Source organism: Neolamprologus brichardi, chromosome 22 (assembly GCF_056152115.1).
Source record: "Neolamprologus brichardi isolate AB-2024 chromosome 22, ASM5615211v1, whole genome shotgun sequence".
Taxonomy (NCBI): Eukaryota; Metazoa; Chordata; class Actinopteri; order Cichliformes; family Cichlidae; genus Neolamprologus; species Neolamprologus brichardi.
Window position 1 is genome coordinate 17,913,012 of NC_142124.1, and position 26,920 is coordinate 17,939,931.

Below are 26,920 nucleotides of genomic sequence, written 5' to 3' on the forward strand. Positions count from 1 at the left end.
CAACATTTCTAAAAATGTTATGTGGAATGAAATGCCATAATGATCCAGGAGATTTTAAGCATTCTTTTAGCCATTAAATGTATAGTTCAGGTCCATGAAGTCCAGAAGGCCAAAACCACCTTTATCTTTAGGTCCACAAAGCAATGATTTTTTTTAGATGATGGTGCTTATTCTTCCATACAAAGTTAGAGGAAAAAAGGCTCCGCTTGGGAGTGTCCGACTATCAACCCGTCACATGCTACTCCAGTGTTTTTGTCTTAGCGTCCCACCCGGCGCCCCGCTATTGGTCAAAACGAAAGATACTCTTGTTTCATTGGATGAAAAGGCTGCCTGTCATCGACGTTGCCGTGCAAAACAGGAACTGTCCGCGGAAGAAGTGATGTGTTGGCATTTCGGAGAAATTTAGATCAAAGTCCAATAAATAAAAGGGGTGCAATCGGTCGTCCTGCGAGTTCAAGTAAAGCAGCCGTGCATATCGTAAACTTCTTCTCGTCGACGCGTTCACAGTGTAAGTATCGCCGTCAGTGCAATGAATGAACATTGCTTCTTGCACGTCTCTACTTACTGCGGTGTTTTGGAGTCTTTACACACACATTAAAGGGCTTTCAGAAACATTAAATGGGTGTTCTGTTAATAGTCAAGACTTACTAGTGATTTTGACGTTGTTGAGAAATAGAAGGATATAATAAATGTCAACAAGCATCAAGCATTGTTGCGCAAACTGCATATCATAAATCTGCATTTTTACATTTGACCTTATTTTGTTTACGCTGTTGATGTCAGTGAGGGGAGAATAAACTGAAGAAACAAAGTTGACCTATCAGTTCCAGCAAACATAAAAACATTCAGACTAAATAACCATGGTTTTGCTTTGTCTGAATGGATACTGGTGGTAAAGCCTTTCAATGATTTCTTTCCAAACACATACAGCTTAGAAAATAGCTGCTAATCTGTGAAAATATTTAACTTAAGCTTAATATTTAAGCTGAATTTTATCAACATTTATTTATTTGTTTTTGTGAGGTACTGGGGCCCTACTTAGCATGACCCTTTGCTAACACTACTTGTGCATTCACGTGCATTTAGAATGGTCACATTTTCCAGATTGGGAAGTTGTTCTTCTGACTTTGCTTCGTTCATGTGCTTTGGAGTCAGACTGTGGCACCAGCATGAATGGTACAAAGAAAAGATGTTATTTTGAAGTTTACCGAGAATACATAATTTTTCAGACTAATCTGGGTCACCTGGAGCAACTTGAGCTTAATATGCAATGCTATACTCAGGTATGCCTTGCTAGTATGAGGTTTTTCTTTTGCCTTCAAAGTTGCCTAAATCATCTGAAGCATAGATTCAACAAGTTACTGAAAACATTCCTCAGAGGTTTTGTTATCTTCCTGTTTCACCACATTGCAAAGGCACTTTTTGGAATTGAGATAATTGGAGCACAGTGAAGTCATTATCATATTCAAGGAACCAGTTTGAGATGATGTGAGCTTTGTGACATGGTGTGTTATTCTGCTGGAAGCAGCCATCAGAAGACTGGTGCACTGTAGTCATAAAGGAACAGACAGCAGCAACAACTTAGGAAACAACTTGTGGTGTTTAATTGAGGCTCAGTTGGTATTAAGGCACCCAAAGTGTGCCAAGAAAATATCCTCCACATCATTTCACCACCACTATCAAAGCCTGAGCAAATTGTAGCCTCACTTTCTTAGCTGACAGGAGGGGCACCTGGTGTGGTCCTCTGCGGACGATCTGATATCCTCGTGTTGGTGTTGTTGCAATGTTGAACCTGGAACAACATTTATTATGATGATGTGGGAACAACACCGACACGAGGATATCAGATCATCTGTCTTCTGCTGCTGTTGCCCTTCTGCTTTCACTACATGTTGCGTGTCTGGAGACGCTCTTCTGCATCTATTGCTTGCAATAAGTTGCTATTTGAATTACGTTGCCTTCCTATCAGCTCACTGGAGTCTAGCCATTCTCCTGTCACCAGAGAGCTGGATATTTCCTTTTTCAGACCTTTATCCGTAAACCCTAAAGAAACCCTTTTTCTTCACATTTGCTGTACGTTTGCACTTGGAAACAATTTCTCCAGATTGACATCACCATATAATTACTCAATGAATCCTACAGCACATTTACATTAATGATTTTCTGGCTCTTTCACAAATTCCTTCACCTGCTAAAGCCTACGGTTGTGAATCATCTTAAATGCTAAATTTACAGACAGGCTGGTATACTTATTTAAACATTATGAGGGCAATCGGAGCAAGATAAAGACAAATCTTTTGTACAGATACTTAATACAACCGTTTGTTTCTTTTGGTTCAGTTCATATGTACTCATTTGTAAGTATTTTCTTGAATGACACTCGTCTAACCTGTGCATGTAGTTTTTACTCTACTGGGGTTGAAGACTGTGTCTTTCAGGGAAATGGCTGTTGTAAAATGCTTTAGTTTTAAAAAAATAAATCAATTTTTAAAAATCCAGATTTACTTCAGGTTTCTAGTAAAGTGAGATTACAGTTAACACTGTTAATGACAGGAATGTATTATTCGCCTTGTCATCTATGACTATAAGGTGAAAAAATGGACAGGGATGTATTATAGTATCAACTCCAACAATGCACCTGTCACTAGCTGCAGCATGCTGCTTTACTATGTTCCACTGATGCAGATGCAAAATATACTCAAATGTATCTGTTCAAACGTTGATGACTCCAATTTAGGTATATTATTGTGATGCTAATGAATAATACTGCATAGCAGTAGCTCTGAGAGCCTCCAACTGTTAACATTTTATTTTCATTTGGACAGGTTCCTCTCCTCCTTTTGTCTTTCTCTGACTTGCTTTTATTTGCTGACTCTGGTTTCCAGCTGCTGGAGAACAATAGCTGTGCATACATCCTTGTTCTATGCTGCCACTAAGAGTGTTTGAAATGTAGCTGAAAACAGTGTTTTTAATGTAAGGTAAAATTCTGGTTTCCCAAGGCAGCTGCAGTCTCCCCTGAGAAGGTATCAGTCAGCACAGGCAGCCAGCCACGCTCCTTGAACATGCTAATTCAGTCTCTCTCCTCTATTCCCCAGCTGCAGCTCTAGATTCTCCACCACTCTTGTTCCTCTTGGATACACATAGATACTTTTTCCTATTCACCTAACTCTTCCCCTTATGTGCACACCTGCATACAAATGTTTCTTTTTACCACACTTGAACATTTTATTTCTTTCTCTCTCTTTTTTTTTATTATAATCATTTATTGTTAGAGTAGCAGGATTTGGTAGCTGGTATTATGTGTCTAATGTGGGTAGTTGTAAATCTTTTCACCTCAAATCTTTTGCCCAGAGAACAGGACGGACATTTCTGTATCATCAGCAACCACACGTACGCGTCCCTAGATTCACTCTTACTTTTCCCACTATTTTAAACAAAGGGCTACAATATTGATTGATGCAGTGTGTTGTGAGAGAGTCTGTCTGGAATTTAGAGCAGGAGAAACAAGCGTTTTGGATTGATGCAACAAACAGGCAGTCCTAAGTTTTGTAAAGAAAAGCATTACGTGGGCTTAGATGCTGGCTTCATATTCATTTCTCTTATTTAGATTATCTTTTGGCCATAAGGCATTTTTTTAAAAATCAACAGTTATAGTAGATCAAAGACATTATAATGGTATTTTTATATAGGATAAAACCCCAGTAACACATCTAATGGCGTCTGTAATCTTCCAACTTTGTATTGTAATATTCCAACTTTATATAGCCAATTAATTTAATTTGATTGTAGTGTAGTTCTTGTCACTTGAATGTATACCATTTAAAGTTATATACCAGTAGTGTACTTTTTTTTAATTGGCACACATTTATATTAATTTGATTCTTTATTTATTAGTTATTTGTGTTAAACATAATAAAATCCTTCAAGTATTGTTTTATTGTTTTTATTATAGGTACACAGAAAAACAACCTTGCCATCTCCAAATACCATAACCAGTGAATGGAGGACTTAAAATACTTGATATACTTAAACTAGCTTCTATAATAAACTAAATTGGGTTTAAAATGAATTAATCAAAATCAAGACTCAGTTTTTTTTCAGGCCTAAACATTATGGGACAAGCAAACATAGTTATAAAGAGAATCCTTTGCAGAAAGTGTGGTACCCATGAGGGTCACCTGTCTTGAGAAGCTTTGTGAGGCAAGCCTTTACCCCAGCCACCATTAGTTTCTGCTTCTTTGTGGGTCTTTCTGCCTTTTTTTTTGTCTTTATTAAGTACCTTAATCTGCTTCACAGACTAAGCCGACAAAATTCAAGTCAGGTAACTTTGCCGTTTAAAGCTCTGACTTCAAACGCATCACAAAAGAAACATTCTCCAGCTGGACTGGAAATCTCATATCATCAACTTTGAGTGTTTTCCTTTGCATGTCTGGCCTGTGGATCTCCGATATCATCACTTCCGTCAACGTTTCTTCATCCACAGTCATTTTTCTTTCCGTTTTCACGTTTATCTGAACTTTCTTCCTCCTGAGTTGTACCAGTGGTCTTGAGTTCATTTACATTCATGAATGAGTCCCTTGATTGCAGATGCTGACAATGATACACTTACCTCTATGAGAGTGCTCTTGACTTGGTTAGATGTTGTGAAGTGGTTCTTTTTCCACCAAAGAAAGGAATCTCATATCATCACATCATCATATCTGGCCCTTTAGTGTTGATTTGTTGTTGTGTTGATTTGCCTTGTCCTAAAGTTTCTAGTACCGCTGACACATCTGATTTTCTAATCAATATTTTTGGACGTCATATTGAGACCTACAGCTACAGAATGCCAATTCAACACTTTCATTTGTCATGAAATAACATAACACACCTGACCATGAAACTGCTTATTGATTAGATTTTTTTTCATTTCACTGCAAAATAAAAGGACTGTTAAAAATGGCTGATTATACCTAAATGGTTAATGGGGATTTTTCTTCATTAAACTTCTTGATTGGCAGCTATTCTTCACTCACATCTTGTTTGCTTTCTTTTAGTCCATTGAGGTGACGTACAGAACCAAAAGAGTCGCACGATAGTTCAGGAATTCTCTAGTGATGGGAAGTGATATTTAGCCTTTTGTTCAGCACGCCACTTCCTGTATGGACGCCTCTTTACACAGGTGAAACAGAAAACGACTTACTTATTATGACTTGATATGTTTATAGGGATGTCTTTTACTGTGTAATCTGCAAGTGCAATTTACTGACTACAACAGCCAACTGTCTATCTGGCATGTTATTGTTACCAGTGCCCCTCCTTCTATTATATTTAAACTTGAAGAAGGTTCATTTATTGAAACACAAACCAAATAGAAGAGAGAACCATATCAAATCAAACCCTGCAGCACGTTTGTTTTCTTATTCATAAGTCTTCTTCCTTTGACCAGTATGTCTTTGCTACCCCTGCTGTGCAGTGCTTTTATGTTCATATTTATTCCATACCCCAAGTGTAGTCACTCACTTGTACAATTACATCCTAAGGATACTATTTATATTATTCATAGCTCTCTGTCTTTATATCTTACCTCTGAGCTGTCAGTGTAATCAAAGAGAACTCATGGTGTGAAGGAAAATGGTGCTAGGCTAAATGAGATGGGTAGGAAGTGCACATACCGAGAGCGTAACACACATGGTAGGTGGTGAGAATTAATTTAATTACGTGTAGCAGATGTATGTGAAAGATAAACCATCTGCCTGATCAAAATTGACTACTTTGTGCGGTATATGTGATTGTGTATTAACTTGAATCCTTCCTGCAGATTTCATAAATTATCCCCAGCTACAGAAGGAGTGGAGCTGCAGTATAGTTGCAAACAATCGTGAGTAATGTGGAGACTTAACTGTGAAATTGTCTCAATGTTTTTTATTCTCATTTTCTGTCAGGTTGAGGACGGAGGATGGGGAAGAAAGATGCCAGTGCAACCAAATTACCGGTTGATCAATACAGAAAGCAGATTGGTGAGTCATCTGTACTGCTGCTTGGCAACAGCAAATCAATCAAATGTAATTAAATGAAATAACGCACAAGGTGTATTTGGGGAAAAAAAACCCCAAACTGGTCCATAAAAAGCTTTATGTTCGAAGTTCGTCTCATCTCTTATTTTAAGGTAGTGTTCTCAGGCATTCATTTTTTGTTTTTTCAACATTCATCTGATTGCGTGCTGTGAATTGGTCCCCTAGTGAGATAGTCAAAGCAGACCTATATAGTAACAAAGAAATTTTAGAGGAACCAATCTTAAACAGCTTAAAGCCCATACGTTTTAGGCTTGAACCCACTGGCATCAACACAACCTGCAACTTTGTCTGCTTCTTGAAAATTAAAATCTATCCCGTTTGAGAAATGCATTCAACATTCCACTGATCACTGAAAACTATCTATAGTTGTACAAGAAGAGGAACTTGAGTGTTTTTGAATTTTGTGGACCTGTTCTGAAAACTTTTAGTTATTGCTAGTTGACCTGACATGTTTGAACTGTGTGGAAATCATACACAGTGCAAAACATAGATCTAGCATCTATGCTTTATACATGCGCTCTTTCTAATGGGGGCCAAAAAGACTTCTAATCCAATAGAAATCTATTGGAAAACTGCTCTCAGACCTGATCTCATAAACATTTTACAGGTGATTTTATGCAGTTGTGATTGGCAAGTTATTAACGAGTACAAGAGTGCTTTGTAGCCCAATCCACCCCTTGGTCATCACATTTGTTTTTAAAATGCCAAGACTATAGCAGCTAAAAAGCTCAGCCCTAAGCTTCATAATAAGACTTCATTAACCGATGGGTAATGTTATGATTGCTGTATCTATCTTCATACTGTCTATGGTGAAAACTCATCCAACAAACTGTTTTTCTCCATTGTCATACATTCTCTATAGCAGCGTATATAACATATGGCTGATAGTTTCAGCAAAATTCTACCAATATATTAACTAATAATTAAACCAACAAGGTGACTGGTAATTATTTTGTGATGCTTTTTTGGTAGTTTGTATTTATCTACTTGTGGTCAAATTCCATTTGAGACATAATCCTCACTGATTGGTTGATTGTGCCAGTGTAGGAAGGCACATGTAATTAATGCCGCATTATAAAAAAAAATCAAGCTGACATTCCACATTTAAGAAATTAATAATAATAATAATAATAATAATAATAATAATAATAGTAATATGTTACTGGGAAGTATTTGGTGGCCGTTCTCACATTTGTCAGTGTAGGATTATGTATCATCTCTTTGCACAGCGTTGGAAGTGTTTCTGGTTTGCACTAGAGTAAAAAGAAAATTCAACCAAATTCACAGCCATTATGCAAACTGTGCAAATAATTACACTTGGTCATGAAAAAGCAGCGTCTCAGGTGACAGTGAATACGTTGCTTAAAGACCATCTTGTCAGAAGCTGTTTTGTCAGGTTTATTGGCTTTCATGTAGTATTTACTTCCCCCTTCATTCCCCTTTCTTCACAAAGGGCCAACTAAGGCAATATGATTGGAATCAATCAAAGGCTCAGCCAACTTTAGCGTGCCAGCTGTGGTTTCTTAAAGATCAGTGCACCTATCATATCTTTTTGTTTTTGTTTTTCTCATGTAGAGCAAAGCCAAAAGGTCGCCAGTGGCAAAGCTGGATAATTGTGGGCAGCTGACAGACTCTGATACAAAGGGAAGCTCTGTTGGCTTTGCAGGCTTAAAGGTTTTATTTTAAATCCCGGGACTCCCATTTTGTTAACATGAAATGTGACACAGTAGTCTTATAAGACACAAAAGTCATGCAAATCCTTAGGGAAAGAAATTTTATCAGCAAATGAACTTTTTGTGAAAGATCTGGTTTTGGCCTTGATTAATTGACAACTAATGACTGATGATTTGTCCTTTTACAATGTAGTAGAGTGATGGCACAGTGCAGTTACTAAACTAACACGATGTCTGAGATTTATTTGGATCTCCATGACTGTGGGAATCTAAAAATCTGATGCTACAGTACATTCAAGGAAAGAATATTTAACTTGGTGACTTGAATCTCAGTCCAAGAGATGTGTCAACAACATCCAGCTACACAAATGTGCATGTCCTTTTCTTGCGTTCTTTTGTTTAGTTAGTAGTTAAATACGATTACTTCAATAGATACACATTGATAGTACCAGGTTGGACCCCTTTTGTCTTCAGATTTTGGCATGATTGTATCACACAATTACTGCGGATCTGTTACACAGTTGCTGTAGAGCTGCACATCCAAGATGGTATTCTGAGGTTCCCCCCCAAACTCAAAGGTGCTCTGTTGGCTTGAGATCTGGTGACTACGGAGGCTGTTTGTAGTACCATTTTGTTATGTTCTGAGCTTTGTCACATTGAGTGTTATACTGCTGGATGTAGCCACCAGAAGATAGGGGCACTGTGGTCATAAAGGGATACATGTGGTAACCAACAGTAGGTAGGCTGTGGTGTTTAAATTCTGCCAAATTGGTGCTAGAGTGACCAGAATGAGCCAGAAGTATTCCCACACCATTAAACCACCACCCTCAGCCTAGACCATTAATAGAAGCCAGGAAACATCTCTTTTATGTTGTTTATACCAAATTTTGATTCTACCATTCAAAGTGGCAGCAGACTCATCAGACCAGGCAATGTTTTTACAGTTTTTGTTGTTGTCCAATGTTTGTGAGGCTGTGTGAATAATACCCTCACTTTCCTGTTCTAAGCTGGGAGGATGCTGGATCCCATGCCAGCTGTCTTAAGGAAGTCGGAGTACATGGAGATGCTATATATTTATTTAAAAAGCTGTAAACTACGGTGACGTTACTGTGACAGTAATGGCATTGTTCTAAACACCTTCATTCCAGCTTTAAGTACATGTTATTTTTTTTTTGCCTGTGGTGATTCACATCCTCACATTTTTTCCAGGTTTTGTATTTTCTGGCGTTAATTTTGTGTTAACGGGACTCGTGGTGCTCTCGTGAGTTTTAAAGCAAAATGTTTGGTCGGTTCATATTTCCATTTCTAAAGGTATGTCACGTTTATCCTTCTTTCTTTTTGTTATTATTGTTAAAGAAAAAAGGATGGCACTGTAAGTCCAATTGTGTTTTTTATTTTATTTTATTTTCCTCAGGCATGTGAAAGCTTTTTACACCACCAGCTTATAAAGGAGAGGGATTGCTGTTGTGTATGTTTTCATACTGGGACAGAAGAATAGAATTATTTAGCCTGAAGATATCCCTTAACTGTCTGCCATTATGCAAAACCTGATAGGTTCAACAAATGAGAGACAGACATAACATAACAAGCTCATCTCCCACCGTCACATCCTCTCCCACGAGTCCAGTTTTTTTTTTCCCTTTCCCCCATTTAGTGTTTTCTTTCTGAGCACATCTTATCACTTCAGAAATGTGTAACACACTTTGGTCCCATCTCTCCCGCCGCCTTCCTCCAACCCCTCAATTTCTACCATTTTCCTTCTGTTTGAAAAGGACGGCCATCAGGCAATTTCACCGAACCACTGTTTAACAGCAAAGGTGAAAAACAGAGAGTGGGGGGAAAAGATGGAGAAAAATGAAGTCTTCAAATGGAGCATGGGGCTTGTTCTCCTCAGAGCTGGAATGGGCCACACATGGTAATTTGAAATCGTAATAGGTAGCTTATTCATGGCACATCGGCGGTAGTCCAGGCTGGTTGTTGAGCTGTACCATCATCTCTGCTGGAGTGCTTTTGTCATGGCAGATGGCCATCAAATGGCTACTGTTGACACTCTCTTTTTTAATAACATTATTAAACCTGTTGTAATTGAATGCCCTTAGGATAGATAAAGCTGTAGCATTCTTACATGTAAGTACAAGTGTTCAGTCACAATGATCCTTACTGCTTGTTGAAAACTAGGGAAAATTGTCCACATAGATAAAGACACCCACAATTTTAAATACAAAATGTCAAGCTGGAAGCCATTAGCTTTACAAGTTACCATTTTACATGCAAATAAAAGATAACACCAATGATATACTGCTTCTTACAGGTGAAATACTTCACTCCTATCTGTAGATAGGACAGCGCAGTAGATCGACAAGGTGTACCAGTTATCTCTTGGCGCTATATCATGGATAATCTCCCTTTATTGTTTATTATTTCGCTTCCTTTCTCTTCCAGTAAGCGAAAAAGGGCTCAGTATATCCCAAGAGTCTGGCATCAGTTCTCAGGTTCTACCACTCATCCTGGCAGATGTCAGCGATCCGCACCATGTGGTCACTGACTATATGCCTGCAATGCCAGATAGACGCGGAAGCAAAGCATGAAAACTGTCAAACACGCTGTCGGTGTGTTTCCCGAATTGTCCCAGGGCACTCAGAAACTACTAGACAGGGCTGTCTGTCCAAATGACTCTGCCTGTGTTGGATGCAGTATGTGGGACGGTTAGTCCCCATAAACACAGTCACCCACAGAAATCTTCAGGCATTTTAGTTTATTTATTTTTTCCTCTGAACATACTCATGTCCCTGTTTGTGGTCATTTTGGCTTAGCGACAGCTGTGTGCTGTAGGCAGTAAAGGATTTTACATATATTGGCTTTAAAGCAACCTGGTTATATCATCTATCAGTTCAATAATGAATTGGTGGTTACTTCAGAGCTACCCTTGTTTTGGGTCATATAGCTACATCCATTAAATTCATGCTCACATTCACACCAGTGGCCAGTTTCAGGATTGAAAGTTGGACTGTGAGATGAAGCTGGGATATGCTGAGACCCGAACACCCACACAACACAGGGAGAACATGCAAAATCCTCAGAAAATGAACCCAGCCAGTGCATTCAAACCCAGGACCTTCTTGTTGTGAAGCAGCAACATTAACAACTGTACCACTGTGCTCAGTTTCCTGTTCTCAGCTGACAAGAGTGCCTATTGCAGTCTGCTGCTATAGCCCATCTGCTTCAAGGTTTGGCATGTTGTCAGGTCAGAGATTCTCTTCTGCAAATCATTGTTTTAGTGAGTGGTAATTTAAATTAATATTGGCCTCCTATCACCTTAAAGCACTCTTTCCATTCTCCTCTCACCTCTGGCATCTACAGGGCATTTTTACCCAGAGAGCTGCTGCATAGTGCATATTTTCTCTTTTTTGGACCATTCTTTGTAATCCTTAGGGATGGTTGACTAGGAAAATCCCAGTAGATCAGCAGTTTCTGAAACACTCTGACCCGCCCATCTGGGACTAATGACCATGCCAAAGTCACTTACATCACCTTTCTTCCCCATTCTGATGCTCAGTTTGAACTTCAGCAGGTTATTTTGACCATGTCTACATGTCTAAACTTGTTGCCATGTTACTGACTGATGAGTAATTCGTGTTAACAAGCAGGTGAACAGGTGCACCTAGTCGTGCTTGCAATTAAACTGAATATTGCTTCAAGTTTTTCAGTAGTCATCCTCATGCCTGTCTACTAAATGAGTACAGTGGTACTGTAAGTCCATATGTGTGCTCTGAACCATATTCTTATACTTTAAGTCTATTTTTTCCTTCGCGTTGGCTTTTTTGCTGTGCTCTGTCTGACACAGGCAGAAGTTTGGAGCTGCTGCCGCTTTGCTAATGTGCTTCTCGCTCATGGTTTATATGAAGACATGGCATTAGATGAACTGTGGGATTTTTGCAAAGTTTTGTATACTGGGTTCATAATGGAGCTCGTTGCAATGGTATAGTACTTGATTTTTAATACTTTCTGACACTGGAATACATTTAGATATGACTGAGAATAATATATAATTTGTTTTTGTTTTTTGTTTTTTATATATAGGTGGATGCGTGACTCGAATAAAAGCAGCCGAACTATACTAGTTCATGATAGGCTTTCATTTCTCAGTTGCTCAAAAGTGGGAAATAATTTATTCACAAAATGATCCCCATGTTTCTCATTCTAGTCCATTTTTAAATAACAAAGAAGGAGGAAAGGGGAAGTTGAACAGAGCAAGAGACTTTTTTTTTTTTTTTTATAAAGGTCGCATAGATAGTTGGGGACCACCTATTGCAGTGCGCTCCAATAGTGGCTTAAGGTTTGCTTACCTAGGCTTAGAATGCCCCCCCCCCCCAACACCCTTAAACAATACTTAAATAAATGGAGTATGTACTTAGTTAATTATATGAAAGGCTTAAGGTGGTCTCACCAGTTGTGAACAATTCACTCTTGAACTTGCAACCAGAAATCTAAAAGTAGACATGTTGTCTAAGGGTTTGTTCCATATAAAAGGAGATGAATTGAATCTACTCACTATAGGCTTGACATAAATGAACATCCTGCCGTTGCACACCTGTTACAAATGTGGCTGTGCAGTTTCGATTTGGTTACTACCTTCATTGTGATACTGGGGAAATGATCTCCTTGCAAAGAGAAAGTGTCAGCAATCAAATTGCTATTCTAAGCAAAGAGGGGTATTATTAGCATCACATCATGACTGGAGTGAAGGTTTCAAATGGCTCTCAAATGCTTTGCGAAAACTCAGTCAGCCCTATTCCGAACATTACCAGGGAGACTGAAAGAAAAACCATATGATCACGAGGTTCAGGGCATCGAGCTTTGTTAGAAACGGCTGCATTTTCTAAATAAAGAACAGGTTATTTCAGTCAGTAGCAGGAAGACTATCTCGTCAGAGGATAGGTAGTGTCTCCAAACCGCTTCACAGAAAGGAGGAAGCAAGAGCAAACACTTGGCATGGCTTAAGACATCAAAACGTTTGTGTGGACAACTGAAGAATTTAACGATGACTTAAACTTTAAGATTCACAGCAGTAACAGAAAGGTGTGAGAAGATAATCAGCCTAGAGAATGTCAGTGCAGCGTGTCAACACAGTGTAATGGCGGATAGCCTGAACTAAACACCTGCACCAAAACAAGTAGCAACTCACTGTTCACGAGACACGTAACATCCTTTGAGCTACATCCTTGCGATGATGCTCGAAGACCAAGGAGTGCTGAATATCGCAGTAAACTATTCGGGGCATTGTCTCCATTTTTGATAACATGTCTCATCTTTATGCAGACTTGTGGTGTCCAGCTTGAGCGCTGTCATTAATGCAAACGGGGATTACTGAATAAGATATTCATGAAATTAATTTACATTTTTATCACAACTAAAAATTTCACCAAAATCGTTAAGCTCATTTTGCCAGCTGTAATACAGGATGTTCGAATTGGAACTCTATTTGTTTTCTAAAATAGAAGCATTTAGGAGGCTCAGGCTGTTGGATTCCATTGTATGCATTAGAAACTTAAAAAAAATAGTAAAGTTTCTTATCATTACTCACCACTCTTCTATCTTCATTTTAATGGCCAATTTGTATGACACAAATCACATACCTCCCCTCTCTTTCCCTTGAGTGCACAATCACATGTGACTAATTTTAGCTAATACCCCCTACCTGTCTCATTATGCTAAACAGAATAATGGCTCAAGATAAAAACTAATTTCACAGCCGTCTTCATCAGACTCCATTTATAGGTAACCTGATGACAAACAAGCAAGAAGAATCTGAACTTTCCTTTAAGCGGTGGGGGGAGAAGGCCACTTTCACTTTTCCTCTCTTTCTCTTCAGCGATGACTCCAGTGAAAGGCACGATCAGGGAAGCCATCCCAGCGGGTGCCCTAGGCCGTTTTACAGGGGTTAATGTTCCTCTGAGACGTGTCATTGTTGTTGCTGTACAGGAGAACAGTGATGGCTTTTCAGGGTGGCAGGCTGAGGCAGGGAGGGATGGGATGATTGCTTGTAGCTCAATGCAGGTAGATAATTGGTGACAGAAAATGTCTCCAGCGCTGGTGAAGCAGTGGAAACGGTGATGACAAATAGGAGTACTCATAAGCCCAGTGCAATATCATCAGGCACGCGCGTGTAGATTGTGCAGGCTCCAAACCCACACAAACAAACCACAAGAGAAAGCTGCTGTGTAGCTACAGGAGGTACACCAGTGTAACACAGCAGCATTAGAATACCATATACACACACTGAGGTAATTCTCTACTCTGCACATTACCTTGCTTGGTGTAAGTATTCTGATTTGGCCTCAGTTAAGTACTAATTGTTATCAGATGGTTATGTCTTCAACCAATGTATACATCTAGCATTGAAATTTAAACCCCATCCTTGCTCACATCACGCCATTTACAGTGTGAAAATCTTTGCAACGGTTATGTGAATTGTGAGCAACCTGAGGTGCCCTCCAATCAAATTTTCCCCTCTCCACTTTCTGACAAGTGGAGGAGACATTCAGTGCCCCCCGTAATGAATTCCCACTAGCTCGCTGTTTGCTCCTGGCAACACGCTCCCCATTTCTATTAGCCCTCCACAGAGTCAGTGGGAGGTGAACGAAGGGTTCAGGACCAGGAGGAATGGAGGGGGGGATAAAAGAGAGCGCGGAGAGATGGGAAGTGAATATCAGATCTTGGAAAAAAGATGCAGGGGGAGCAAGATTATTGAAAAGCAGATGAAATGCTTAACATAAGGCTAATGGTCATTTCCTGTTTTCCTCTGTGACTGGGCCGTAAGAGTGACACCTTATTGAGTGGAAACCAGCTCTACACACACACGCACGCACCTACACTTGTTTTCCCACTAGCTCATTTCAGCTTTTCCCTCTCAAACCCTCTCCAAAATACATCTTCCAGTCTCTCTTCCTATTCGCCATTGTAAACAAGGATTAATTGGAAGAGGAAAAACCACCAGGCTGACTTGGTCTCAGTCTATACTATGTAACATCCCTGTTTGTCTAATGAAGTACAATCAAGTTTAAATCATCAAAACTTCATAGTTAACTTCAAGCACCACACTCATCTTACCATTAATCAAATCTAGATTTAACCATAAGTTTGAAGAAAGACTAGTAAAAAAAAAAAAATGGAAATTGCACAACTTGAACACACACACACACACACACACACACACACACACACTGTTCAGCAAGCTGTTGCCTTTCCACCCTATTGTTAGCAAAGTTCCTTTTCCTGCTGTGTGTTGTTTCTAATTAGACCAAGACAACCAGCTGTCGCACACACACACACACACACACACCCACACACACACACACTTTTTGCCGGGTGGCCAGTTTGCCCACAGGACTCACCCTTGAGAATTTAGCCTACGGGAAGTCAAGTAAGCACAGGTGAACCGTGTGTTTTGTAGACTGCGTGAGGCGTGTATAGGTTTATTTGAGAAATTTCAGTGGTGCACAATTTATTTCTCACTTTCTCACCCCCCATTTTTGAGCACATAAATACATAGACAGAAACTCACATTTAACTGTTATATTTCCATTCAGCAACCTCCCTATTCGGTAGAATAAAGACCAGAGTACAACCAGTATTTATACATTATATAAAAACCTGAAGCTCCGGGCAACCATTTGGTCACTACAAATACAAAATGGTGAGTGTAGTCACCTTAAGCCAGATTCCTCACAATGTTCCCAGAGTGCTACACTTCTACACAAAAACTTTCTGGTCTCTTTGGTTGTTTGGCAACAGTAAATGAAACCTGTCACTCAATATCAGTCAATCTTGGTCATTTATTTGTGTACTTCATTTAATTTCTTTTGTATCTATTTCATGTGTTTTAGGTAAGCAAGACTACAAAAAGACAAAGTCGGTTTTGAAAGCAACACGGCTGAAAGCTGAAGCGAAGAAGAATTCCTCTGGATTCAGGGTGAGACTTGGTTTCTGTTTAGGACTACTGCAGCCTTTATCTATATGTATTCTACGATTTGTATATATGTATATCCACACTTAAATGTCTGTCCTGGTACAATTGTGGTTCTGCTTATCTATGTACAAGATCTGCTAGCCAACTTTTCCCATGCTCTTTTTTGTATTAAGTTTTTATATTTATATTTTTTTTATTCCAGACACACACTGTCTTATTGAAAGAAGTTACTCTAGGTCTTCAGGGAATATAATAATCCATAGTAGATCTTCACATAATTATGTGCTGTGGGCCACAGTCTATTCTTTTAAGATCTCTGCTGCCTTGCTAAAGAAGGTATGCTAGTGTCCTTCATAGATTGTGTGTAAAATAGTGCTTTTCTTTACCAAAAAGAGGAGATATAAAACACAAAGATGGTCTTATCCTTTCAATGGCAAAGGAGGGGCAACGGGAAGGTGGGTGAAAAGAGGAAAATACAGTATGCAGATGAAAGAAGATGAAATGGATAGAGCAGGTAATGCTAAAGTAAAAGGAGGTCAAGAGATTTGGAGCCAATGACAGGCAAGGCTGAGACATGTAGAGAGGAGGGAACATGGATCTATTGGCCAAAGGATGCTGAAGATGGAACAAGAAGAAAAGAGGAAGACCAAAAAGAACATTTTGGGATATGAGTGGCCCTGCAGAGGGTTGGTGTGACAGAAGAGGATGCTAGCATCAGGGCGAGATGGAGGCAGATGATCTGCCGTGGCGCCCCCTAAAGGGGAGCAGCCAAGAGAAGAAGACGATTGAAATCACAGATTCCATGAGAGGAACTTTTACAACTTTATTTTTTAGTGAAACTCAATTGAAAGACGTCATTACAGTAACATTCAGTATTAGTTCTTTAACACTTATTGTCCTTTGTTACACTAACAAGTTCTGCTTACAGGACATTAAAAGCCAAAATGTTTCGCTTCCTGATTAAGCCTCAGTTGCTACGAAGTGAGCAGAGATGAACAAATCGCAATGAGGATTAAACACTGGGTGAAATGGTCAGGTTTTAAAATATGCATCTCTTAGACATGCAGGGCCTCATTAAACACGTCTTTAATCCAATTAGATTAGTCCATATCTTGAAATATTGATATCGGTCATGAATAATTCATGTTTTTCATGCCCAAGATGAGTGGAATTTTCAGAGGTTGGATTAAAAATACCTCTGGGACGAGGATATTAAACTGTCTTAGACCTCTTGGCCCCGAGTTCGATTGAAATTCAGCCCAAATGTAATGGATATTTGGTCACGCTTGCTTTCCCATCAGGTCCTTTTAGCGTGATATGAAGTTGAAGAAGTGATTTTTACACAGCTCTCTGATGACAGTAGAAAGCCTCACTCTCTCTCTCTCTCTCTGAACCTTTGGTTGACAGCAAAGATTTGGCTGGAATTTTTAGGGCTGGTTTGGATGTTGGGGCATGTTGTCTGCTTCTCTTCTCTTCTCTTCTCTTCTCTTCTCTTCTCTTCTCCATATTCCTGGTTGAGATGCTGCTCTCAGATGCAGCTGGCACCTCAGAAGGGCCAACAGACATGCGGGCACAGAGAATCTGACAGCTGCCAGGGCAGGCTGTCTCGGGGCTGTCCTGGTAACGGGGCAGTCTGGATGAGTTGGCAGAGAGCAAGGATGGAGACACTGTGGTGGAGAAAGTGAGAGAAGGAGAACTTCTGTTCCCACCATAGTGCTGAGTTGTCTGGGTTGCTTTAAAAAAAAAAAAGAAAAGAAAGGAAAAACAACCCAAAAACCAGCCACCTGCTGTATCCATGCAGGTCCTTATACACAGGTTGAGTCACAGTGTGTTTACGGAAGTAACGACTTGTTGCCAGAACACAAGTCTTTGGCTCTTCCAAAGAGTGGATGGTATGTGGTAATGACAGCAGAGAGGGAGAAACTGGCAGGAAGTGCGGTCTGCAGCCTCTCCTCAGGTTGCCTAGAGAAGAAGCAGCGCCTTCAAAGTAGCTCCAGCACATTATCTTGCAGCAGAGGAAACGAGCCTGCTGCCTTGTCTAATTGGCACACTAGCCTTCTGTTCAGTTCTGCACTGTTTTCCCTCAGTCTTATTTAGCCGCTGAGCCTAGGAAGTTGTGGTAGAGTGGATGGGGTGGGGTTTCTTATGGAATTGGCAGAGGATGGAGACGACAGATAATGATGGGTATCTTCCATCTGTCATTTGTGAATGTGTGCTGTGTGGCGAGCGGGATCCTATAGATCCACAAGTATTAGTTTTTTGGACATTTTTGCCTCTTTGTGACAGGAGCAGGTGGGTCAGGACGCAGGTGAGGATTTGAACCATGGATACAGCTTCATATCTAGAGTTGTTTTAGAGTGTTTTTGAAATGACATCCTATTTTTCTATACAGTATTTGGCATTTCTTATGTTCGTACAAGTATAACTCACGTCAAGAAGCTCCAACCTTTGTTTTAACGGGGCAGATTCGAGTAACCGAAGCAGTAATTAGTGAAATGCCCGAATCAGTGCTGTTAGAGAAAAGCTCAAGGTTGTGTTGGGAGCTTTGTGGCCTTTTGTTCTATTTAATGGTGCTGCTGTTTATTTCTAGCATGACTGTGGCACATTCGAGCTTTTAAACTTTAAACTTGTTTCCATTTCAGCATGGGGATGTAATAGCAGAGATGTTGTAATCAATTTACTCTTTGGCCAAATTAAAGTGAAATTTATTCATAGTTGCCATATCTGCCTTTTTTTTTTAAATTTTTTTTAAAGCAAATAAGCACCAAGTATAAAAAGTCATTATTTTTCTGCATCGCTAAATTAAATGCATGTGATGTAGTCTGCTGCAACGTCACTGCACGGCTTAGTTCAGTCATGTTAGCAACTTGTGGCTCACCATTTTACACAAATAAAACATATTCCCTCTGCTGAACATCTGCATCACACTCGGAGCACATTGTCAGAAAAAGGATGGGTGAAAGTGTGACGCTTGCAGCCCTTTTTTAAACCACAGCTCTGAACTACATCCAGAGCAGCTTATGTGTGCAACACCATGAGTTACCATGGCAATCTGGAAGAGAGAGCTACCTTTGTGACCTTTAAAACTGGCTTTAGGCTCAGCAGCCTTCACTAACCTTAACTCTGTAGCTTTCCACCCCTCTGGACCCTTGGACGCTGTGGTAAGCATTTTTTTTTAATTTGTTTTGTTTTTCCTCTAATAGATGACGTGATTAAATTCAGCAAAATTATCAATAGATTTGAAGCTTTGCAAAAGAGTGAATGTGGTCTGAAGGCAGGAGAATCTATTCTGTCGGTGATGGAGAATCGATTGCTCAACAAAGGAAACGAATATATCTACAAAAATTAACTAGAAATTTCAATTTAATCGGTCAGAAAAAGTAACACTTTAGCGGTTGATTGTTTGTTGCTGTGGCTGGTATGGATGAGACCTGCTTACTAACTGTGCTCCAAATGCACCGACGGTTGTGTGGCTCTCACAAGCTGCCACCCACATACAGCCCCAGACACACCAACTCTAACCTGCTTAGCACATGGGAACATACAAACAGACGTACACACACGTGTACGTGCACAAACAAACCCAGGAGGAGAATAAAAGTCGGACCAGATGAGGGGATGTCTGCTGAGCTATGGCTTGTCGCCAGGGTGACGGGGACTAGGCTCCCAGCATGCAGAGTGTGCTGCAGCTGCCGCCAGTGCTGAGAGAACCACACGATGAAGATGATGATGTGTTTGGGCCCCATCCAGAGGTCTCCATCAAAATGTGGGCAGAGAGGCTGTGTGTTAGTGTCTGAGTGTGTGTTTGTGTGTGGAGGGGAGCACATAAATGTATTTGTGAGACAAGGCAAGAGTCAACGCAGTGGGCTACTCTTCTCGAAAACAATGATCTCAATCAAATGCAGGTGCTTTCTCCAACTCGAGTGTTTTCACTGAAACCCCTCCAGCTTGTTTTTATAGACAAGTCACTGTAACCCGCTGTTCTCTTTATCTCTGAAACCTGATGCAAAGAAGGGGGAGAAACCTGAATTGTAATTTTTTTTGTGTGTCTCCAGCAATTCAATAAAATGCTTACCTATGTCAGAAACACAATGTTTTCTTTGTGATATTCTCGACAGAATTACAAACGCTTCTCTTTGTTGTGCTTCTTTTTCTTTTTTTCAAAGCTGCCACAGAACACACGAAAAAGCAGAAAACAATCAAGCCTCGGTGATTTGATAACAGTTCTCTTTTCTCCGAGGCCTAAGCAAAATAGAAAAGTAAATCAAGCGGTGGAAGCCTGGCGGTTAATATATGAAACTAAAGTGCATGAAATTTAAAAGTTTTCCAATTAAGCTAGGACTTTAAGCTGTTTGGAGGCTGCTGGGATTCAGATAAATGTGGGCTGAGGCTAATGAAGACCAATGCTGCTGATGACTAGGCACTACAACATGTACACAGATAGCTGTGGATGCTGTGACGCCTTTTAATTGTCACCCCCATCGCCTTCGTCAGAGAGGAATTATTATTAGCCCCCCACCACCCCTCATTTGTGCCGAGCTTTATCTCTCACTTGTTTTCTATTTCATTTTCACTCCCTTTTTTTTTATTATTTATTTATTTTTCTATCATTTTCTCTCTGCAGTTTGGCCCATTGACTGATTTTTGTAGTCTGCCATGTGTGTACGTGCAGTATAAGGGAATTGTTGAACTGATGTTTTATCAGATTGTCATATAGTTTTGTTGTTTCAATTTTTTAAAAGTGTCTTTTAGGATGACTAAGCTTATCTTATTTTCTTTTTTAGTGCTTTTTGCCATCTCTAACCTTGTGTCAGCCTCTTTCATGAACACGTGGATTTTGTTAAATTTAGTTTTTCCCTGAAGCCTTTTTATAAATGTATAAATGGAAAACTGAATTTATTAACATTTGCAAAGATTTAAGATTTTTTTTTTCTTTGTAACACTTGCCACGTCACCTTTGTTGTTGTGGCCCAGTTTGCAATTTAAAACTCATTTCCACGCTCAAATATTTCTTTTTGAATAACCTCCAATCAGACTGTACTCTGTGCTCTTTTAAAGCTCTCCAAGCTCTCCAGTGTTGATTAGAAAGTTTGCTGCTAATGAGTTCTCTTGATAAAGAATAACTGGCATTGTTCAATACTCTGAGTGCCCCTAATGAAACTCCAGCTGATGAAGATTGTAATCGTGTGAGCACCACATAATGAACAAGCGCTCCTAATTCCCATTTTCAAGTTGAATACCACTCCTTTGGAAAGCCTCAATTTGTTTGACAATTAACCAATAGAAAATCTAAAAAAATAAATAAATAAAAAAAAATAGGCCATTTTGTAGAAGAAAGTTCAACTTATCAGTAAAAATGGAGGGAGGAAAAAAGTGAAAGTGGAGCCTGACTGCAAATAGATTTTTATTTTTTTTTATTTTTTTTAAATACTGCAGCCACTTTCTACCCGGCTTCTGAAATGTGATGCTGCAATGTGGGTTTTTTTTTTCATAGATGTTGCTTCAATTTTACCTACCAGCACCTAATTATTACATATTGTGCCATATGTGCGTGAGTGTGTGTGTGTGTGTGTGTGTGTGTGTGTGTGTGTGTGTGTGTGTGTGTGTGAGAGAGAGAGCATGGCTTTACCATTTCTTCTTGGTGGAAGAAATGGTAAATGGCCTGTATTTGTGTAGCGCTTTACTAGTCCCTAAGGACCCCAAAGCGCTTTACATATTCAGTCATCCACCCATTCACACACTGGTGATGGCAAGCTACATTGTAGCCACAGCTGCCCTGGGGCGCACTGACAGAGGCAAGGCTGCCGGACACTGGCGCCACCGGGCCCTCTGACCACCACCAGTAGGCAACGGGTGAAATGTGTTGCCCAAGGACACAACGACCGAGACTGTTGGAGCCAAGGCTCAAACCGGCAACCTTCCGATTACAAGACGAACTGCCAACTCTTGATCCACGGTCGCCCCAGTAGGGCGATAAGTAATTTAGTTTGAGTTTGTTTAACAGAAAAAAATGTTGTACTTATGAGTATATATCCCATTGGTATGTTATTGGGTCTTTCACCAATTGATGCAGTCTCATAAACTTACAGTTGAAAATTCATAGGAGTGGGTGGCACTGTGTTGCCCAGTTATCTTGAATACAGTGGCTGAGATGGATGGACACCGCAGTTCTGCCTAATCGTGTTTTATGTATGTGGCTAGAAACTGGCCACAAGCATAGTACACTTTATATGGTACTTTAAAAATCACATATAGGCTTCTTTTTTTTTATTTTTATTTTTTTTAAATGTATATGACCATTCAACTCTTTCTCATTATCTCTTTCTCCTCCTCCATCAGTCCTTTCTCTCCTCCCTCATTTCTAACTCCTCTCCTGAATTGAAGTCAGGTCTTTGCAAAAGTGAATAAACATGCGTATTTAGTCCTGATATTGACAGTGACAGTTACTGTCAGCAGATTAGACATGAGACCCTCCCGTCACCGGACAGCTGACGAGCTGTCAACGACGACAACAACTGATTACAAGCTAATAGTTTGATTAGTTGAGGTAAACGGTGGCCTGACAGTCTGCGCTCACTACAGATGAACGGCAGCCAGAGTTTGTCCTAAAAAAAAAAGAAGTGTTTTTTCCATATTGTCCAGCCCTAATCATCAGTCCCCTAAACCAAGTTTTGTTTTAAGTTGTGATCATATATAAAATAGTTACTTATTGTTTTACGAGTTATTATGTATTCTTAAGGTTTTCTAGCTCAATTACTTAAATACTGGATTAAAATGTACGTTGTAATAAAAATACATAGTGGATTGGATTTTTTTTTCTTTATAAAGTAAGTAGTGTTTCACATTAGTGGTATTACCTAATTATGAGAAGTGATTTCTATTGGTACAGTTCTTTTACAATTTCAAATGTTTTTATAGAAATATTTTGTTAGCATATTTTCTGAAGGGCTAGCGTGTATGCGCCGTGTATAACAACACAAAATTCAAATTAAAAAATAAAAGAAGAAGCTGTTTGACACTGTCAATGTGAAGCTGTGGAGGATTTTCAACTGCTTCCAGTTTACGTTTCTGGTTTAAATATGAAAACAGATACAAATTCATATATTATTATGACATACACAGATGATGATAATAGCTTTGTTTGCTCCTCTGTAGCGATTTTTTTCCCGCCCAGTTTAATATCTGAAACTAAAATGTAATTGCTATAGTTAGATTTGCCCTTTTATGCACATCAGTAGAACTGTGAGCGAGAGTTTAAATATTTATTTTGTGGTTTTCAAAACAAGCAAAGAAAACAACAAATCCTTATTCACATGCGGTGAATTTAGATGAAAAGAAAGGCATTAGAGACTTGGCAAATACAGACGTAACACAAATAAATAAGCACAACAATTATGAAACACTGCAATGACATTCAAACAAAGCAGACATTCGTGAGTGTAAAGACAGACTCGGGATTTGGGCAGAAAAATAAAAAAACGCTCACAAGAACATTTTGAATATATTTTTAAACCTTTGCTTTCTCCTCAGGATGCGTTCCTGGTCATCGCGGCAATTCTGTTCTTCGTGCTCTGCGTGTACGCCTTCTTCTACCTTAACCTGAGCACCGAGATTAACCTGGACGTGGACGTGGATTAATAGGAGGTGGACAGTGGACCAAATACTTGGCTTCTCTGCTTTATGCACATGGGCGAATTGGTTAACGCAAACTACCGTTTAGTTTTGTAGTTTTTTGGGGCTTTTGTTCGGGTTTTTTCCCCACATTTCGTTGGTGACGTGCAGACTGTGAACACACTACGAAAAGACACATTACTGCATATCACACAGTCAAGTTTCAGGGGTTTTTTTAAGATAAAGGTTTTGGAATTGATCAAACACAGAAATATTTTTCTTAATCTTTCTTTCTGCAATGAATTTTTTCAATCTAATGATTCCCCAATGTAAAACCTTTTTTTTTTATGTGGTGAATTTAAGCCAACTAGAGTAAAGCATTTAAACGACGGTGACCTCCTGCTTGACATCTACCTTCTGTAAAGAAAGTTAGCATCCTTTTACGCAACTGATCCGAGCCACAGTGGAGACTAAGCTTCATTAGTCATATTCAGCAGAGTCACGTCCCACTGTTTTCACCGCTAATAGAAAAATGTAAATCTCCCGCCGAAGCTCTCGTCACATCGAGACAAACACTCGCCTCACATTCCAGTGCACAAACCTCTCCTCCTGGATGTCTGGAGATCACAAAGTGTGAGATTAGAATCCACAAAGCCCTTGTCCTGATTGAACATGTGTGCAGAATACAGAATAACACGTTGCCCGACTTACGTCGTGGAGGCAGACATACTCAGGGTAAGCACACAAATATGATTGGGTTCATCAGATTGAATGTAAATTGTGGAGATAATTGATGGCTGACGTGACACAAGCCTGCGTCTTTTTTCCTTATAAAAAACAACAACACTATTTTCATTCCATCTGGTGTGCATTGTATTCTGTAAAATGTGATATGTCTGTATAGAAAGGGATATGAAGGACTGTCAATGCTTCTTTTTTTCTACTGCTTCACTCTTTGTGCCTGAGGCCTGCAGGCTGCAATCATTTCAGTTCAAGTGCTTCCACTGTTTGAGAGATCATTTGTTAGCAGAAGCACAGAGTCAGTAGCTTTTTATTATCTTCATATAAGTTTAATGGAATTTTTTTGATTTAAAATTGTATTTTTCCTATTTTCCTTTTTTTTTTTTTTGCACAGAAAGTGTAATGCTGTCGTCTATAAGGTTTTTTATCGAAAATTAAGTTTTGCATAATGCATACAAGACCAATACCAAATACATATCAGTGCTTTAAGTTTATTCCAGCATGTTTTTTTTTCAGAAACCCTCTGGGGAGGGACGAGTCATGTCTGCTGCTGATATGATTCCTGAAATGTGAGATAGATTTTGAGCTTTCAGTTTTTGCCTTTTCTCCCCTTTTCTCCCATGACCTTCTGACCTCTAGTAAAAGACCACATGTCAAAGAAACCATTATGATGAGCATGCACCCGCGCCCTCACTCGGAGGCTTTTATCTCGCCTTGATATGTCCGAGCTCCCTCCCCCAACACCATGAGCCTCCCACATGTGTAACAATAGATAGCCTGGTCTAATAGACCTTCATACATGACACCTGTTATCTGAAAGGTCACCATTACCAACTACAAGAGCCTTGACATCAGCACAATAGAAAGGATCTCGCTGCCCAACCTGTGTATTCAGACCTGTGTTTGGAAAGATCTTTTTTCATAACAGTATGGTGGTTTGTTCTGTTGTCGAGTACATCTGTTAAATAAACATCTTAAAGTGTGCTTTTTTTTTTTTTTTTTTAATGAATCAATCGTGTGATTCTCTATGACATGAATTATCTTTCTGCTTTTGTGTAATATATGTTTATCGCCGATATCCGTGATATATTAACCACAATCTTTAAAAAACAAATTATGACATCATGTGGAAATACAAGAGCTGTTACCATAGCATGAATGATCACTATCCTTTGTTATCTTATTGTATGCATTTGTACATTTACGGTTACAGACTATTTCATAAATAAAATTTCACATTTCTACCTACCATCAATGTCGCCTCCCACCTACACAACAAAAAGCGATGGTATATAAGGTTAAGTACAGACCACCCCAGAGGCTTTTATTGCTGTAAGAAGGTGATTGTAATTGCATTTATTAATTTAAATAAGAGAAAGGTTTCCCTTTAAACACAATCAAAATAACAGCTGATCAGACAGTGTGTACTTTAGATGAATCATATGCATTAGAACCAGTGATGTTTTATATTTCTTATCTCCAGAGGTTTATAGTCAGCTGTTAAATGTATGTGTAGTCATTACTTTGAGTCTTAAAAGTTAATGAATAAAAAAATCCTAGCGTCAATTTACTTTTATGGAGTAAAAGCTGCCATTATTTCTTTTTAGATTGGTTTAATTCCCAGCTATAAACAACAGTGTTCTCTCCGTAATGGGTTATTAAATTGCATTGACTATGTGTGGAGTGCTCTTCTGGTCATGTCAAGGCTATTTGCATGCCACTGGATTGAACCGCGGAGGCAGTGAGAGATGCTACAGTATAATGGCGAGAGAACAGCAGCAAAAGGACATGACTGTGACATCCGTGTCATGTGACGTGTCACTCCTAATCGAGGGTGTTCACTGAGTTGTGCTCGCACAGGAAATTAATCAGGCATTAGGGCTTTATGAGCATTTAACATGACCTTTCCAGCTTTCCACGGGAGTTGAAACCACTGAAATTTTTACCTACCATCCTGTGACAAATGAGCTCGACGCTTCGTGCCCAAACTCTGCTCATTAGTCATGTACGGTATGTCACCAAGAGTAATTATACTTAGCCTGAAACTCACATTTGCACCAACACACAGTCACACACACATGCGTACTTGCACATGTAATTTGCTGTGCTTTCCCACACTTGAGGCAATACAAACCTTATCATACATGCATGGCTGTTTACTGAGACATGAATCATAATTATGACTACTGGTGAACCAGACACCCCGCATTCGCAGCACGCTAGATTTGGCGTGCACGGTATTTGCTTTTGACATAAACAAACACGTGCATTTTGTCACATTTTCTGACGTCATGTGAACATAAATGCACCTTGACCTCCACGTATTTTCTGTTTAGTCTCTAAAATACCTCTGTTTTAATGCGTTTTGTGTGTATGTGAATATGGTCATACAGAGAGCTTCTGCAGCTGCCTTTCCCCAGAGTTTGTGTATGTGTGTGTAACATTTTCAGTATTCAGCACCCTGCCTGTGGCCATGCTCCAGTGGAGCGCTCAGTTTCTCTGACGGACCAGTGAGAAGTGAGAAGGGTCAGTCCCACCAGAAGCTCATTTAGTCCCTATCTCTTTCACACACAGACACACGGTCTCTCTACAAGTCACTCTGACAGAGAGGCTCATCACTCTCACTCTCTCTCTCACACATGCGTTTGCGCGCAAACACACACACACACACACACACACTGCTGCGCTCCCATTAGGGAGATGTAGTGAGAAGACAGGACTGATGATGCATGTCACAAAGTACTACTGCTAATCTTTCCCTTCTTTCTCTCTTCCCACTTTTCCCCCTTCCCTCCCCCGTCATTGTTTTGCTTTAATACTTCACATGTCCCTCTGCTTCTGCACTTCTGCTAAAAAGACAAATAATTGTA

At 39.6% G+C, this 26,920-nt stretch overlaps 1 protein-coding gene across 1 annotated transcript; it reads left to right on the plus strand.

Moving 5' to 3' along the window:
• Window positions 1-355: 355 nt before the first annotated feature.
• Window positions 356-25,299, plus strand: triqk (triple QxxK/R motif containing). The gene is made up of 4 exons (XM_006787796.3): window positions 356-508; window positions 5,925-5,999; window positions 15,616-15,701; window positions 23,229-25,299. Exons 2-4 carry the CDS (start codon window positions 5,939-5,941, stop codon window positions 23,334-23,336), a joined length of 255 nt encoding a protein of 84 aa, XP_006787859.1. The 5' UTR covers window positions 356-508; window positions 5,925-5,938; the 3' UTR covers window positions 23,337-25,299.
• The last annotated feature ends 1,621 nt before the right edge of the window (window positions 25,300-26,920 follow it).